Genomic DNA, 17,533 nt, shown 5'->3' with positions numbered 1-17,533 from the left:
TTTTTTGGTTCCAGGTAGAACCATTTTGGTTCAAGGTAGAACCCTTTCCACAGAGGGTTCTACCTGGAACCAAAAAGGGTTACCTTGTGGGGACAGCCGAAGAACTCTTTTGGAGTGCAGAGCCAGGCTGTTTTCCCACAGTTAGCAGAGAGCTGGGCTAGCCACATCCAGCAGAGTCAGCCCAGCCGAGTCAGCCCAGCCGAGTCAGCCCAGCAGAGTCAGCCCAGCAGAGTCAGCCTAGCAGAGTCAGCCGAGCAGAGTCAGCCCAGCCGAGTCAGCCCAGCAGAGTCAGCCTAGCAGAGTCAGCCCAGCAGAGTCAGCCCAGCAGAGTCAGCCCAGCAGAGTCAGCCCAGCAGAGTCAGCCTAGCAGAGTCAGCCCAGCAGAGTCAGCCCAGCAGAGTCAGCCTAGCAGAGTCAGCCCAGCAGAGTCAGCCCAGCAGAGTCAGCCTAGCAGAGTCAGCCCAGCAGAGTCAGCCTAGCAGAGTCAGCCCAGCAGAGTCATCCCAGCAGAGAGCCCAGCAGAGTCAGCCTAGCAGAGTCAGCCCAGCAGAGTCAGCCTAGCAGAGTCAGCCCAGCAGAGTCAGCCCAGCAGAGTCAGCCTAGCAGAGTCAGCCCAGCAGAGTCAGCCCAGCAGAGAGCCCAGCAGAGCAGAGTCAGCCTAGCAGAGTCAGCCCAGCAGAGTCAGCCTAGCAGAGTCAGCCCAGCAGAGTCAGCCCAGCAGAGTCAGCCCATCATAGCCTGAGACCATAGGACGTAAAGAGGAAAGGACTGGTAGTGTTACCTGCGGGTATGTAATCTCGGTTAACCCAGAACTAAAATCATGGTTTATGTTTACGTAGATGTCCACGAGAGATTAGTTTAGCTGGTATGTAACCTCGACTTGGAATCCATAACTAAATCAACTGTGTTGACGAGCTACTCCATTTGTCATATTAATGTTTGAAGTCTGCCATGAGAGACTATAGCGGCCTCTGCAACCGCCCACGGCTAAACACAAGAGCAGAGAACACAACACACTGTAAAAAAAGCCAACCAATTGCTTACCCAGCGTTATTCTGGGAGTTGGGTGGACTTCAGAAGGACAGGAAATGTAGCTAATGTGTCAAAGTTTGTTCACTCAACACACGTTGCTCACAGTGAGCTGGATGTATAAAACCTTGTCGAGTGAATGTTTTTCAATGTGTGTTTGCCTTTGTAAGTCAACACTGTATGTTGGTTCAGCTATATGCCCAAGTGTTGAGCAAACTCACAATCCTATCGCAGCTGGTTACCTTACAATACGTTGAATCAGCAAACTCTGCTCGAAGTGAGCTGAATTAGAACAAGTTTGTTGAGTAAAATGACAAATGTATGTTTGCCCAAAACCAAGCAAAACCACGGCCATCGCTATCATATTTCTCAGCTCTATTGATTTCCACAATTGTTTGTTTCAATACCTGTTTTTTTTGCGTGTACATTGATTGGTTGATTCATTTTATGCTACACAAGCATCAATAACATATATTTTTCTAAACGAATCCAATCTCTTAGCAGTTTGACTTTTTGCACTCGTTACTGAGATGGCTGTTCCAGTTCAGAGGACCTGGCAGTAATCACTCTTCCATGCCCTGGCAGTCATTCTCAATGCAGGTTGTGTGGGAAACTGGTCAAATTATGTTTGTAGTGTAGCTAGCCACTGCATGGCTCTGAATTGTCATAAAGAGTTCCGTTTTGCACCGGGAAATATGCAAATAAGGCACAATAAATTCTCAAGTTGAATTGTATGTTCACGCAACCCAAAATTCTAAGTTGAGGGAACATGCGATTCAAACTTGAGAATGTGTGTTGGTTCAGCTAAAGTCATATGCCCAAATTCCCAATCCTATTGCAGCTGGTTATTGTACACTGAATTACCTTTTTTTACAGTGCACAACACAACGAGACAACGGACAGAGCACAACGCAACACATCTGCAGCAGTCAAAACAGAGTCAGAACAAGCCATTAACAAAACCTGGCGGAGCCCGTGGTCTAGAAGCCCGGTTCAATCCCCACGTCCACCCTTTCTACTATTCTCCCACTTGCCTGTCTCCCCCCCCCCCACAAAAAAAAACGTAGATATCCTTCTATAACCAGAATACAACCTGACAACCTGACCAGTTTAGTCCGTTGGGAAGAGTGCTGCAGGAGTCTGGGTCTGGTGTGGAGCATGGTTGATGAGAGGACAGACTGACAGAGACACCGGGGTAGCAGAGGCACCCAGCACAGCTAAGCAACACCCACCCAGGCAGTGGGGAAAGACTTTTTAATGACATCATTTCAACTCAACACACAAGCCGCCTGAAGGAATCTGGAACAGGAGCAGGGTGAGAGGACAGAGACAAAGTAGAGGTAGAAATAAACAATGCATTGCAGACAGGTACAATGTATGACATTGTTACTCTAGCAGATACACAAAGACACACAACAGAGACAGAATGAAGTACAGTTGGCGGAGCGCAGCATAACGGAGATATAACACGCAGACAAGACAGAAAGACATAACACTAACAAACGCATGATGGAATAACAAAAGCATAGGTCATGAATCAATATGAGGCAGGAGAGATGATGAAGACATAAACAGAAACACAGAGAGAGTACCAGGTTACATCATGGGAAAGAGAGTTGTGTGCATCCGCATTTGGGTGAATCCAGGGGGCTTTATTCAAAACACTCTGACTTTGAAGAGTTTCACATCTCTATAAGAATCCCCTGAGCCCATTAGACAGCAGCGGTCGGCTAAATGTTGAAATATACCAGAGAGAATAAATTAAAGCATGTCTCTCTCTTTCTCTTTCCAACCTGTCCTCTTCTCTTCCTCCTCTCCTCTCTCCTCCTCCTAATGTGTTTCTGTCATCAGGGAGCTGGCTAGAACAAGCTAACGTAAATTCACAGTGACGGACAACCGCTCTCTTTGAAAATCGAATAACGGAGAGAGAAATGAGCAGTTAGGAGAGGAGGAGAAAAGGAAGAGAGGAGGGATGGATTATTCAATAGCTGTTCAACACAGTCATCTGTGGCAAATATGACGTTTCTGAATAGTCCCACAGCTCATCAGGAGAAAAGAAACCAAATGAATATGAATGCAGCTAGTGTTTATGTTACGTCATACCACGGTGACGGCAGGTGAAAATAGTTCACGTGAAATTTGAATGTGGCTAGTGTAACGGAGGGGTGGTAGCGCAGCTAACAAGACAATTCGGTGAACACGTAATCATACATAATCAATCCCGCTCTGATGAAATGGGAACGAAAAGGTTACAACAAACACGGCGTGTCCTTTTTAGGAGTTTGCTCCATGAAATATTCAGATCAAACTCAGCGAACAATTGGGGCATAGCCACTGCTTCCTGAAAAAGCAATAAATAAATGCACACACATTAAAAAAGGGCCACTACAGTGGAAGCACAGCTCTTTTCCCCCCGACTCTCCAGCTCACACGCCAGCAGGAACAATCAAACCACCCACATGCTCGCTTGCATCACAAGCTAGACCTCGCCATCAACCCCTCCCCCGCCTCAATCTGTCCCAAACACAGAGAGAGGGATGGGAAGGGCACACAAGGAAACGGTGCTCTCTTTTTTTACCCACTGTGGGGTTGGAGGTGAGAGGTGGGAGGGACAAATTCCCACCACCACCATCCCCACCACCACCACTGCAAGATTGGACCTTAACCCTAACCCTGAGCGGTGGGAATGAGAGAGGGTGGGCCGTGAACCCACCTCTACCATCACCACCCCCAGCCCCAGACTGGACCTCGACAGTAACTTGTAGCTAGTGTCCAACCCACTACCAACACCATCACCCCCAGACCAGTCTGGACACCAGATACCTTGCAGCTGCCTGAAGCGTCCATCCAGGATGGAGTTGAAGCAGATGTTGGAGGTACTGTAGCTCAGCCACCTCGCCTTCTTCATACTCCTGCCAGAGGTGGAGGCGTAGGAGGTGGAGGCGTAGGAGGAGGTGGTAGGGGGCGGAGCGGGGCGCGGGAGAGAGGGGACATGACGCTGCTGACGCCTGGCGGGGGTGCAGGTGGAGGAGGACGAGGAGGAAGAGGAGATGGGGGAGAGACCCAGACCCAGTCTCAGAGGATGAGGTGCTCCAGATCCTGTCTTGGATATAACCCGGAGGGTCCCATTCCTCTCAGGCTGGTTCTCTGGCTCCTGCCTGGTCCTCCCATCGCCCTTAGCTTCCCTCCTCAGGGCTCTGTGGATGGGTGGGGTGCTCCGGCTGCGGCTGCTGCTGCTCAGAGTTGCCCGGAGCGGGGTCTCTCTTCCTGGGGTGATGGCTCTGTCCCTGGTGGCCTCTCTGTAACTGTCCCTGTCCCTCCCTAGCGCCACTCCACTGGATCGGAGGTCTGTGGAGGTCTCTCTGTTGGTTTCCCGGGTCACCCTGGTCTTCAGGCTGATCTTCACCTCTCGGAGCCGAGGCTGGGTGACGGCACGCAACAGACATGGAGACGGGCTGCTCATCTTGAGTCCTGAGTCCTGACCCCAACAATGGAGGGAGTCTGCAGGACCTGGAGTATGGAGCTGGGAGAGATGCTCAGCTCAGCAGCACTCCACTTCTCTCCTCTTCTCTCTCACGCTCTCTCACTCTGTCCTCTTCTCCTGTTCCCTCTACCTCTCCCGTATGACTCTCTCCTGTTCCCACCCCTCTCTCTCTCTCTCTCTCTCTCCCTCGCTCTCTTTCTCAGCTCAGCTCGGAGTGGCTCTTTCTCCAGCGCACCAGCCATGCATACAATATGTTCCAGGCTGCACACAAGTCTTCCTGACAAGGCTGTGCACCCCCCCCCCCCCCCCAACTAAATGGGACGTGTAGGTTGGAGGGCTTATCCTTTGCACATGCCTCAGTGATCATACATTTTAAACAGTGGGTGAACATCTTCATCACAGTGGATCAGACAAGGCATTCCCAACCTGAATTTTAGAAGGTTATGACTTTAGATGTAGAGTCGATGTTTGTTGTAGGGTCTAACATGTTGTGTCATGTAAGTGTAATCTCATTATGAACAGCTCAGACAGTAGCTGTAGCTCACACTTGGTTTGTCCACCAGCTGGAAATCAACACTGATGTGTAAGAGCTACTACTTCCTCTTTCCATTGCCTACCTCGTTCTCTCTCCCCCTCCCCTCTCTCTTTCATTCTCTCCCTCCCTCGCTCTTTCTCTGGCATTCTCTCTTTCATCCCCCCCTCTCTGTCTGTGACAGGACACTGATTGCATTACAGAGACAACAGTGCAGTAACACAACACACCAGCTAGCTACACTCTTAGAGCATAAGGTGCTAAAAGGGTTATTTGGTTGTCGCCATAGGAGAACCCTTTGAAGAACCATTTTTGGCTCCAGGTAGAACCTATTTGGTTCGGCCTCCCGAGTGGCGCAGCTGTCTAAGTCACTGTGTCTCAGTGCTAGAGGCGTCACTACAGATCCGGGTTCTATCCCGCTGACACGGTCGCCATTTGGACGGTGTTTCCTCCGACACATTGGCGCGACTGGATTGCGGGTTCAGCGAGCAGTGTGTCAGGAAGCAGTGCGGCTTGGCGGGGTCATGTTTCTGGAGGGCGCATGGCTCTTGAACTTCGCCTCTCCCGAGTCCGTACGGGAGTTGCAGCGATGGGACAAGACTGCAACTACCAATTGGATATCGCGAAAAAGGGGTCAAAAGTACCAACAAAAATTGGAAATAATGTGGAACCACTTGTCCACGGCATCACTGACCCTACCACTGTTTGTGGCTATAGAGCTATGTGCCCCTCACCTCTGCATCTCCAGTCCCATGGTTCATCTGTTCCCATGTTCCATAGACGGAGGTACTATTTAAAAGGCCTTCAGAGTGAGTACTTATTGGCCCCAAAGGTGTGTCACTGATTACAATCTCAGGCAGATATCCCAGAGATCCAAGCTATCCGCATCTTTCAAACCCTATTTCCATATAGTGCACTACTTTTGACCAGAGCCATTGGGTCCTGGTCAAAATGGCGCAATAAATAGGGAAACATGGTGCCATTTGGGACTCGGGGGGGGCAGCTGTCCACATCGCTCACACTGGAGCATTCTGGGAATGTGCAAATGATCCCAGCAACTTTAGGGGTGTGTATGTGTGTGTGTGTGTGTGTGTGGGGAGGGGGGGGGGGGGGTAAGAGCGACTGTACGTATGATAAGTCTCAACTGCTCTGCTGGGAGTGTGTGTGGCTGACAGCCAAACTCAGACATGATGATACAAGGCTCAAAGCTATCAGGTAGACTTATTAAACATACTGCACAGCATAAACAAGCCTAGATAGTATTCTGCCACTGCCATCTTTCATGTTTTCTTATATGGACAGAATATATAGACATTGAAATAGATGAGACATATGGATGGAAATGGAAATACAAGGAGTGGTGGGACTAGCATTTGATCCCATGCAGACATGCACTGTAAGCGGTGGTACTAGCTGCTCGTGGCTAGCTAGATCATCCCCAGGCATAGCGTTTTGCCAAGAGGCTGATTCATATAATAGCTGATTCCAAGAGACAGTAGGTGACAGAGAACGACCCATAAGGGAAAAACACCCCAATAACACAACCCAGCCCACATCAGAGCCCTAGGTCTCCCCTCCCAGCTCCAACTCACCTGTTAGGGTTTTGATGCGTGACCTCTCAAACAATCGTACAGAGCTCTTGTCATTGTCCAGCTCCTCTTCCAGCAGCTCGAAGCGCGTGTTGATGCGGCTATACTGCTGAGTGATCTCCACGTTGTCGAAGTCCGTGGTGGACGTCATGGCAGCAGCCAGCTTGGCGGTGGGACGGGGGCCGTTGGCTGGGGTGAGGTAATTGGGGGCCAGGGACAGCCTCAGCTGCTCTGGGAGGGGAGGATGAGGAGTGGAGGAGGGAGAGATACAGTAGAATGGACCTCACACAGCAGGACGTCTGAAAGAAGGAGAAATAAAGAGCTATTAGCATTGATGTTTTTTCCATCTTTGTTTCACAGACATATGTGTGGAGACAGGGTTTTCTATCAAAGGTCAATGGCTGTATTATGTTCTGGGTAGGATAGTTGTATTATGTTATGGGTATGATAGCTGTATTATGTTATGGGTATGATATCTGTATTATGTTATGGGTATGATAGCTGTATTATGTTATGGGTAGGATATCTGTATTATGTTCTGGGTAGGATATCTGTTTTATGTTATGGGTACAATAGTTGTATTATGTTATGGGTATGATAGCTGTATTATGTTATGGGTATGATATCTGTATTATGTTATGTGTTATGATATCTGTTTTATGTTATGGGTAGGATAGTTGTATTATGTTATGGGTAGAATAGTTGTATTATGTTGTTATGGGTATGATAGCTGTATTATGTTCTGGGTACGATAGTTGTATTATGTTGTTATGGGTATGATAGCTGTATTATGTTCTGGGTACGATAGTTGTATTATGTTATGGGTATGATATCTGTATTATGTTCTGGGTATGATATCTGTCTTATGTTATGGGTAGGATAGTTGTATTATGTTGTTATGGGTATGATATCTGTATTATGTTCTGGGTATGATAGCTGTATTATGTTATGGGTATGATATCTGTATTATGTTATGGGTATGATATCTGTATTATGTTATGGGTATGATAGCTGTATTATGTTATGGGTAGGATAGTTGTATTATGTTATGGGTATGATAGCTGTATTATGTTATGGGTATGATATCTGTATTATGTTATGGGTAGGATAGTTGTATTATGTTATGGGTATGATATCTGTATGGGTATGATATCTGTATTATGTTATGGGTATGATATCTGTATTATGTTATGGGTAGGATAGTTGTATTATGTTATGGGTATGATATCTGTATGGGTATGATATCTGTATTATGTTATGGGTAGGATAGTTGTATTATGTTATGGGTATGATAGCTGTATTATGTTATGGGTATGATATCTGTATTATGTTATGTGTAGGATAGTTGTATTATGTTATGGGTATGATATCTGTATGGGTATGGGTAGGAGAGTGATATGTTATGTGTATGATAGCTGTATTATGTTATGGGTATGATATCTGTATTGTTATGTTATGGGTATGATATCTGTATTATGTTATGTATGTATTATTATGTTATGTATGATATCTGTATGGGTATGATATCTGTATTATGTTATGGGTAATGTTATGTGTATGATAGCTGTATTATGTTATGGGTATGATATCTGTATCATGTTATGGGTATGATATATGTATTATGTTATGATAGTATTATGTTATGTATTGTGTTATGGGTATGATTTATGGGTATGATAGCTGTATTATGGGGGTATGATAGCTGTATTGTGTTATGGGTATGATAGTTGTATTATGTTATGGGTATGATAGCTGTATTATGTTATGGGTATGATAGCTGTATTATGTTATGGGTATGATATCTGTATGGGTATGATATCTGTATTATGTGTTATGGACAGCTCTCTCCTGTATTATGTTATGGGTAGGATAGATGTATTATGTTATGGGTAGGATAATTGTATTATGTTATGGGTATGATAGCTGTATTATGTTATGGGTATGATAGCTGTATTATGTTATGGGTAGGATAGTTGTATTATGTTATGGGTATGATAGCTGTATTATGTTATGGGTATGATATCTGTATTATGTAATGGGTAGGATAGTTGTATTACATTATGGGTATGATAATTGTATTATGTTATGGGTAGGATAGTTGTATTATGTTATGGGTATGATATCTGTATTATGTTATGGGTATGATATCTGTATTATGTTATGGGTATGATATCTGTATTATGTTATGGGTAGGATAGTTGTATTATGTTATGGGTATGATATCTGTATGGGTGTGATATCTGTATTATGTTATGGGTATGATATCTGTATTATGTTATGGGTATGATATCTGTATTATGTTATGGGTATGATATCTGTATTATGTTATGGGTATGATATCTGTATTATGTAATGGGTAGGATAGTTGTATTACATTATGGGTGTGATATCTGTATTATGTTATGGGTAGGATAGTTGTATTATGTTATGGGTATGATATCTGTATTATGTTATGGGTATGATATCTGTATTATGTTATGGGTATGATATCTGTATTATGTTATGGGTATGATATCTGTATTATGTTATGGGTATGATATCTGTATTATGTTATGGGTATGATATCTGTATTATGTTATGGGTATGATATCTGTATTATGTTATGGGTAGGATAGTTGTATTACATTATGGGTGTGATATCTGTATTATGTTATGGGTAGGATAGTTGTATTATGTTATGGGTATGATATCTGTATTATTATGTATATGGGTATGATATCTGTATTATGTTATGGGTATGGATAGTATGGGTATGATATCTGTATTATGTTATGGGTATGATATCTGTATTATGTTATGGGTATGATATCTGTATTATGTTATGGGTATGATATCTGTATTATGTTATGGGTATGATATCTGTATATGTTATGGGTATGATATCTGTATTATGTTATGGGTATGATATCTGTATTATGTTATGGGTATGATATCTGTATTATGTTATGGGTATGATATCTGTATTATGTTATGGGTATGATATCTGTATTATGTTATGGGTATGATATCTGTATTATGTTATGGGTATGATATCTGTATTATGTTATGGGTATATCTGTATTATGTTATGGGTATGATATCTGTATTATGTTATGGGTATGATATCTGTATTATGTTATGGGTATGATATATTATGTTATGGGTATGGTATGATATCTGTATTATGTTATGGGTATGATATCTGTATTATGTTATGGGTATGATATCTGTATTATGTTATGGGTATGATATCTGTATTATGTTATGGGTATGATATCTGTATTTATGGGTATGATATCTGTATTATGTTATGGGTATGATATCTGTATTATGTTATGGGTATGATATCTGTATTATGTTATGGGTATGATATCTGTATTATGTTATGGGTAGGATATCTGTATTATGTTATGGGTATGATATCTGTATTATGTTATGGGTATGATATCTGTATTATGTTATGGGTATGATATCTGTATGGGTATGATATCTGTATTATGTTATGGGTAGGATAGTTGTATTATGTGTATGCATAAAACAAAATAAAGAACCCAGAAGTCTACCTGTTTATGTGTTGTGCATATGTTGTCTGTCAATGGTTATTCTTACTTGTTTTGTACACCAGAGGGCACTATATGTTGGGGTCATGGGTCACTGGTCAGTGTGTGTATATAGGTAGCACAGGTGACCAGGAAGTGTTAGCACAGGTGAGAGGAGAGCACATATAGTTGTTACCGTGTCACAGATATAGCTTTTAGAATGCATCTCTCTCTGCACCTCTTCTATAGGAATATGTGTTTTGGAGCTATTTATATTTTATATACCCAATAAATGAGAATTTCACCCAGAAAGAGTAATGTTTGGAAAGTTGATTTTTGTGGACGTGTTATGGACAGCTCTCTCCTGTGCCAGTGGCTTTTCATAGGGAATCACCACTACATGAAGTCTTGCTAAAATATACTAGTGGCAAGTAGCCTAGCGGTTAAGAGCGTTTGGCCAGTAACTGAAATGTTGCTTAGTTGAATCCCTGAGCCAACTAGGTGAAACAAATCTGCCGATGAGCCCTTGAGCAAGGCACTTAACACTAATTGCTACTGTAAGTAACTCTGGATAAGAGTGTCTGTTAAATGATGTTAGGGAAGAGAGGGAAATGGAAATACAAAAACACCTCCCTTTATATGTTAGTATTTAGTATAAAAAAAGACTGCCTGTCCAAAATCTACAATTTCAAACAAAAAGATGGCAGACTATAGGAAAACAAGAAACTGTTCTGAATGTAAAGCAAAAATTCCAAGAGAAGAAATGCTGTAACATACATCCTAGGAATGTATACTGTTTTGTTTACAATCTTTTGCTGCTATTTAGGAATCACAAGTAGTTCCCTTCACTCCTCAACTCACTCATCCCTCATCAGCCGTGGCCATTTTGAGCCTGACATATCCCCCAACCGTCACAGAGTGGGGTGTGTGTGTGTGGAAAGGCGGGTAAAGGTTAGCCACCAAGATAGCTCTATCTTAGTGCAGCGTGCCGCTCTTATCACCCCACACAAGGGAAGGGCAACCCCCTATCTGTCTCTACTGGGGAACTTGATGAATGTTACGCACAAACCGCCATCCTGTGATGCTGTACGGTCAACGTTTCAACTGTAAATGTGGGTCTGTGTGTTTCTGCTGGCTACATCTGGTTTCATGTTAGTGTGGCTGGGAGGCAGGTCGCCTAACAGTAACAGAAAGGTCAATGGTTTGAATCCATGAGCTGACTAGGCAACAAAAAAAATTGGTTGATGTGCCCTTGAGCAAGGCACTTAACCCTACTTGCTCTGGATAGGAGTGTCTGCTAAATATTGTGTGGGAATGTGTCTGTACAGTCCAATGAATATAAGCATTTTATTGGACGGTGAATACCATGTTTATCCTGCACATACGAATAAAATAATAAAACTTGAAACATACTGTGTCTCAACTGCATCTCAAGGATTCAGTCCAACCCGGTATGATTACTTTGAGTTCTACTCACATGTTCAGAGGTGTGACTGTACCATCTTTGTTGTGGAGATACAGTCACACTGTGCACATTACCTCTCCCCTCCCCTTACACGACAAAGTCAACCTCTGGTTTTAAGGAGATAAAAGGATGACTGGTTCTTTTCCATTCAGAGAAGGGGCCCTGGTTGTGGTTACGTAGTATACAGTGGTGTTAGTCCCGGTGGATCGAGACTCAGTTTAGCCTTTATAAATCATAATAAATAAGAGGGAGGATCGTAGATCAGCACTTCCTTTTTTTATTTGTATTTTTTTATTCTATTCTATTTAACCAGGTAAGACCCACTGAGGTTAAGAACCTCTTTTGCGAGGGCGACCTGGCAAGAAGGCAAAACAGGGAAATGGCAGCGTGTCCATAAAATATTACCACAAGAAAACATACAAAATGCAAAACAAAAGACAACGTGTCACAAGTTACGAATACAATTGAATATTACAAACAGCTGCAGTTATCACAAACAGTGTTGTCAATCAGAGTCTTAAAAACAGGCACGGACTAACTATCTTTTGAAGCATGGTCCAGGATGAAGGGGCATTATGGGAAAAATATTGTTTCCCCATCTCAGTTCTAGCTGTAGGAACAGACAGGGACAACGGCGACTGTGAGCGAAGACTATATTGAGTGACTGATCTGCTCGGTAAGGAACAGAGATACTCTAAGGCGCTTTGTGAATTCAGGCCCAGGTCTCCCTCCTCCTCATCTCTGTATCAGTCCCGTGCAGGGGGATGTTATCAGACATAACCCTACCTCCACCCACTGACTAGCAGCACAGGGGATCCCCTTATCACCGCACACACAACCTGGGCTAGCTCCAACAGAGCAGGCATGTCCCTGCGCTATGTGACGTGCATGTCTGCTGACACCATTAAATCCACTAGCCTAACTGCATGAAACCCAGGACGCCATGTTGCTCTGGGCCAAACTGACGACAGGAGCACATGTCATGGCATAGCCTCTCTGGATTCTACATGGCATGGACAAAGACTACCTCTTCACTGAACTGGCAGCCTCTACCCAGGCACAGCTTAGTTCAGGTGGAGGCAGAAACCTTAGCCCCATTACAGTCCTTACCAATTATAATATCAAAAACACCAGCTGGGTACATTCAGCAAGATACGTCTTTCAATCAATCATCCTGATTGAACAGTGATTAGACCGCCTATTCAAACCTTTTCAAATGAATTTCATGATAGCTAGAGAGGGGAATGGAAATACAAAAACACCTCCCTTTGTGTAAAATATAAAGGCTAACACAAAACAACCGAGCAGAAACCATGGCAACTAACTAGAGAACACAGCCAGCCGATGTTCCATCTGTAATTCTTGGATTTTCTGAGTAGCATGGAAAGTGGAGAGGGAGAAAGGAGAGATGGCAGATGGGTGTGGTTAGGAGGACTAGCGACTCAACGTGTGGGAAAGTGTAACAGCAAAAGCTGGAGTGAGGTCTTGTGTCATCTCGTCTTCGCATGGTGAAAATCTGGTAGAGGCAAACACATAGCACCATGTTTTCAGACACAAATTGAGCCTAGTACTGCACTAATACGCATAAGTATTCAGATGCTTTTTAGTGCAGAACTAGGCTTAACCTGTGCCAGGGAAGCTGCCCCACAGTGAATAAAGAAAAAGCTATATCAAAGAGTGTGACAGAGAGAGACAGGAGGGGCAATCATCTACCTTGCTCCCCTACACTCGGGGGACAGTCTGAGATCTGTCATTCCTGCTTCTGATAGATTGTTAATATCTATAGATTGTCCTCTAATGCACAACTATACCTGCCACACAGACAGAGACAACACTACACCATATACTTTTCATAGACACTACCACAACATATCAATCTACACATAAAAAGATCCCACTGGGCACAGACGTCAGTTCAATGTCTATTTTTGATTTACATTTGAGTTGTCATGAATTCAACGTGAAATCAAAAAAAAATATCACCATGACATTTGATTTGGGTAAAAAAATGTAACCCCCGAAATTTAAATTCGGGGGTTGAAATTACATTGCTGGTTTGAATTCCTGAGCTGACTAGGTGAAATCTGTTGATGTGCCCTTAAGCAAGGTACTTCACCCTACTTGCTCTGAATAAGAGTGTATGATAAAAATGACTGAAACGGAATGGTCAAGTGGCTTCATGTTGATTTTAATATTGAGTTAAACCCTCATTAATTTAGGATATGAACATGACAGTATATTATATTACAATACCATTTGTAGCCTACTAGAATGGCAATACTAAACTCTGTTTGGACCGCCATAACACGTGAGTTTGATCTTGGGAGAGGTTAGGGACAGTATTGGGTGTTCCAAAATAGGGGAGGGTTGTCAAACTTCTGGGGGGCTTTGGGGAGGGTTGTCAAACTTCTGGGTGGCTTTGGGGAGGGTTGTATGGTTTTTTATTGGGCACATGGGAGGGTAGAGAGTTTTCTCCCAGGTTTGCATTCGCTCTTTTGCAGGTTGTACTATATCATTTCTTCCATCCTAGCCAAATGTCTTCATCTGCTTCCATGCGCCTCCCCCATATCAAGGTGTTTTGGTACTACCCTCATGCGCGACGTTTTTCTGCGAGGTAACTTTTACTATACCACAGGTCAATATAGTCTACCAGTCTGTCTATCCGGCCCACTATCCACTATTAATAGTGACAATAGTGGTAGGTGGAGCATTTGTACATATTTGCAATAGGCTATTAGCAATCATACCACACGTAAAAGCATTCAAAGCTGCATCAATTTTCAATATGAATCCACAATAACAACTATGAATAGCTGATAGGCAGTGGAGAGGCCAGGTGCATCACTGTGCATGAAAGAACAGTGAAGACATGAGACACGCAGCTGGAAATGATCCCCTATTGGATCTTGTTTAGAGACAATACAGGCAGAGCAAGCATTAAGCCTCCTCTCCAATACGAGGGCTTTTCCTCGCGCACCTAGAACGCTTCAATATAGCCTAAATATTTGTCATTTGAAATGTGTTACACTGTATATGTGGCATAAACACAACCAGTCACCATGTTTTCAATCTGATTTGTCTCCTCTGGGCATATGCACATTCGTCCAAAATATCATTCCAGCATCCTCAAAATGGCTTGATATCAACCAGGTCTCCATCCAACCTTTTTATCCAAGTAAAGTACATGTTGGATTAAAAAATGTCACCACATCCTGGGAAAGAATGCAGTTTATCATGCCAGAGTTTCCCAAACTCGGTCCTGTCCCCCTGGGTGCACGTTTTGTTTCCCCTGGGTGCACGTTTTGTTTCCCCCTGGGTGTACGATTTGTTTCCCCCTGGGTGTACGTTTTGTTTCCCCCTGGGTGCACGTTTTGTTTTCCCCTGGGTGCACGTTTTGTTTCCCTCTGGGTGCACGTTTTGTTTCCCCCTGGGTGCACGTTTTGTTTCCCCCTGGGTGCACGTTTTGTTTCCCCCTGGGTGCACGTTTTGTTTCCCCCTGGGTGTACGATTTGTTTCCCCCTGGGTGTACGTTTTGTTTCCCCCTGGGTGCACGTTTTGTTTCCCCCTGGGTGCACGTTTTGTTTCCCTCTGGGTGCACGTTTTGTTTCCACCTGGGTGCACGTTTTGTTTCCCCCTGAGTGTACGTTTTGTTTCCCCCTGGGTGCACGTTTTGTTTCCCCCTGGGTGCACGTTTTGTTTCCCCCTGGGTGCACGTTTTGTTTCCCTCTGGGTGCACGTTTTGTTTCCCCCTGGGTGCACGTTTTGTTTCCCCCTGGGTGCACGTTTTGTTTCCCCCTGGGTGCACGTTTTGTTTCCCCCTGGGTGTACGATTTGTTTCCCCCTGGGTGCACGTTTTGTTTCCCCCTGGGTGCACGTTTTGTTTCCCCCTGGGTGCACGTTTTGTTTCCCTCTGGGTGCACGTTTTGTTTCCACCTGGGTGCACGTTTTGTTTCCCCCTGAGTGTACGTTTTGTTTCCCCCTGGGTGCACGTTTTGTTTCCCCCTGGGTGCACGTTTTGTTTCCCCCTGGGTGCACGTTTTGTTTCCCTCTGGGTGCACGTTTTGTTTCCCCGTGGGTGCACGTTTTGTTTCCCCCTGGGTGCACGTTTTGTTTCCTCCTGGGTGCACGTTTTAATTCCCCCTGGGTGCACGTTTTGTTTCCCCCTGGGTGCACGTTTTGTTTCCCCCTGGGTGCACGTTTTGTTTCCCCCTGGGTGCACGTTTTGTTTCCCCCTGGGTGCACGTTTTGTTTCCCCCTGGGTGCACGTTTTGTTTCCCCCTGGGTGCACGTTTTGTTTCCTCCTGGGTGCACGCCTGGGTGCACGTTTTGTTTCCTCCTGGGTGCACTACTACCTAGCACTACACAGCTGATTCAAATTACCAACTCAGCATCAAGCTTTGATTATTTGAATCAGCTGTGTGGTGCTAGGGCAAAAACCAAAATGTGCACCCAGGGAGGGCCTCAGGACCAAGTTTGGGAAACCTTGTATTAGGCTACATGTTAAATAATGATGAACTTCACAGGGTGGTAAAAGTGCATGGGGATGATCTTGATGCTCCATTCAATAAATATCGAGGGTCTTATTCTTGTGACATGTTGATTGGCTGCCATTTGACAAATTAAAACAATCTCTCAATTTTGTCCCTAATAATCTTTTTCTGTTGGCTATTTCCACACTGTATCCTTGAGCTATTGGCTAGAGCACAAGTGGCAATACCAGGCCACAATCGCTATACCTACGCAACATCTTTAGTGACAAAACCATCAGTTGGCCATGAGTGGAAACCTAGACCCCCTAAAGCAGAGATCATCAACTAGATTTAGAAGCCCAAACATATAGCATTTGTTACTAAAACATAATCATAATTTCAAACCTTGCTTACATTTGCATAAGTTAACATCTCCTTATTATGTGTGGGAATACTTGGGGAAAGAGTTCCAAAATCAAAATCAATTGGAGCTGACTTCCTTGTGTTTTTAGTGTTTTATCTAACATTGAAGAATAAAAATAAATACAAAATAATAAACATTAAAAACATTTGACCAGAAAACTTGGGGGGGGGGGGCAAATAAAACAAATTGGCCTGTAGGCTGCAAGTTGGGGAACCCGAAAGACTGTGGAAATAATAGTATTAATTGAACTTGGTCTGAACCCCAGAATTATCACTGACTCAGCCCCCAGGTACCTATCCAACAAAAAAATTAATTTATTATTGTCCAAATCAAATCAAATTGTATTTGTCACATGCGCCGAATACAACAGGTGTAGTAGACCTTACAGTGAAATGCTTACTTACAAACCCTTAACCAACAATTAAGTTTTAAGAAAATACCTAAGAGACTCTAATATTCACTGTTTTAAATATGCGTCTATCTGGTAGGAATACATTGTTAAATACCTGTGCTTTTGAGTGGAACAAAGTACCACAGCAACTCAAAGCCATACCAACCATAACCACTTTTTAAGATAAGGTCAAAAGCTGCCTTATGTGTGAACAGTATATATTTTGGGGATTGTTTCTCTGTAATATGTCTGTATCTATGTCATTTATATGTATTTATATACAAAAAAAAGATAGGGACCACAATGGAAATAAGTGCTGACTTTATTGCGCAATCATGGTCACTTTTAAAAATCGTTGTAATGTGTGTATATCCAGTGCATTCGGATACTATTTACACCCTTTGACTTTTTCCACATTTGATTATGTTACAGACTTATTCTAAAATGTATTAAATCGTTTTGTTTTACCTCATCGATCTACACACAGTACCACATGACAAAGCAAAAACAGGTTTTTAGAAATGTTTGCAAATGTACTAAAAATACAATTCTGAAATATCACATTTACATACAGAACCAGTCAGAAGTTTGGACACACCTACTCATTCAAGGGTTTTTATTTTTTTAAATTA

General features: G+C 43.4%; 1 protein-coding gene across 3 annotated transcripts in view; it reads right to left on the bottom strand.

Annotated features, from left to right (window-relative positions):
* Positions 1 to 17,533, bottom strand: part of LOC139375006 (spectrin beta chain, erythrocytic-like) — a 50,677-nt gene that overhangs the window by 27,505 nt on the left and 5,639 nt on the right. For 2 of the 3 annotated variants that reach the window (XM_071116343.1, XM_071116344.1), the window contains exon 2: positions 6,638 to 6,933. In XM_071116343.1, the coding sequence (XP_070972444.1) occupies positions 6,638 to 6,785 (148 nt within the window). In that variant the 5' untranslated portion in view covers positions 6,786 to 6,933. Of the gene's footprint in view, positions 1 to 3,852; positions 4,499 to 6,637; positions 6,934 to 17,533 lie in introns of those variants that run through there. The other variant, XM_071116346.1, reaches the window with a different exon arrangement.

This window comes from Oncorhynchus clarkii, chromosome 19 (assembly GCF_045791955.1).
Source record: "Oncorhynchus clarkii lewisi isolate Uvic-CL-2024 chromosome 19, UVic_Ocla_1.0, whole genome shotgun sequence".
Classification (NCBI taxonomy): domain Eukaryota; kingdom Metazoa; phylum Chordata; class Actinopteri; order Salmoniformes; family Salmonidae; genus Oncorhynchus; species Oncorhynchus clarkii.
Note: the sequence above shows the minus strand (reverse complement) of the source record. Positions and strands in the feature narration are given on the sequence as shown.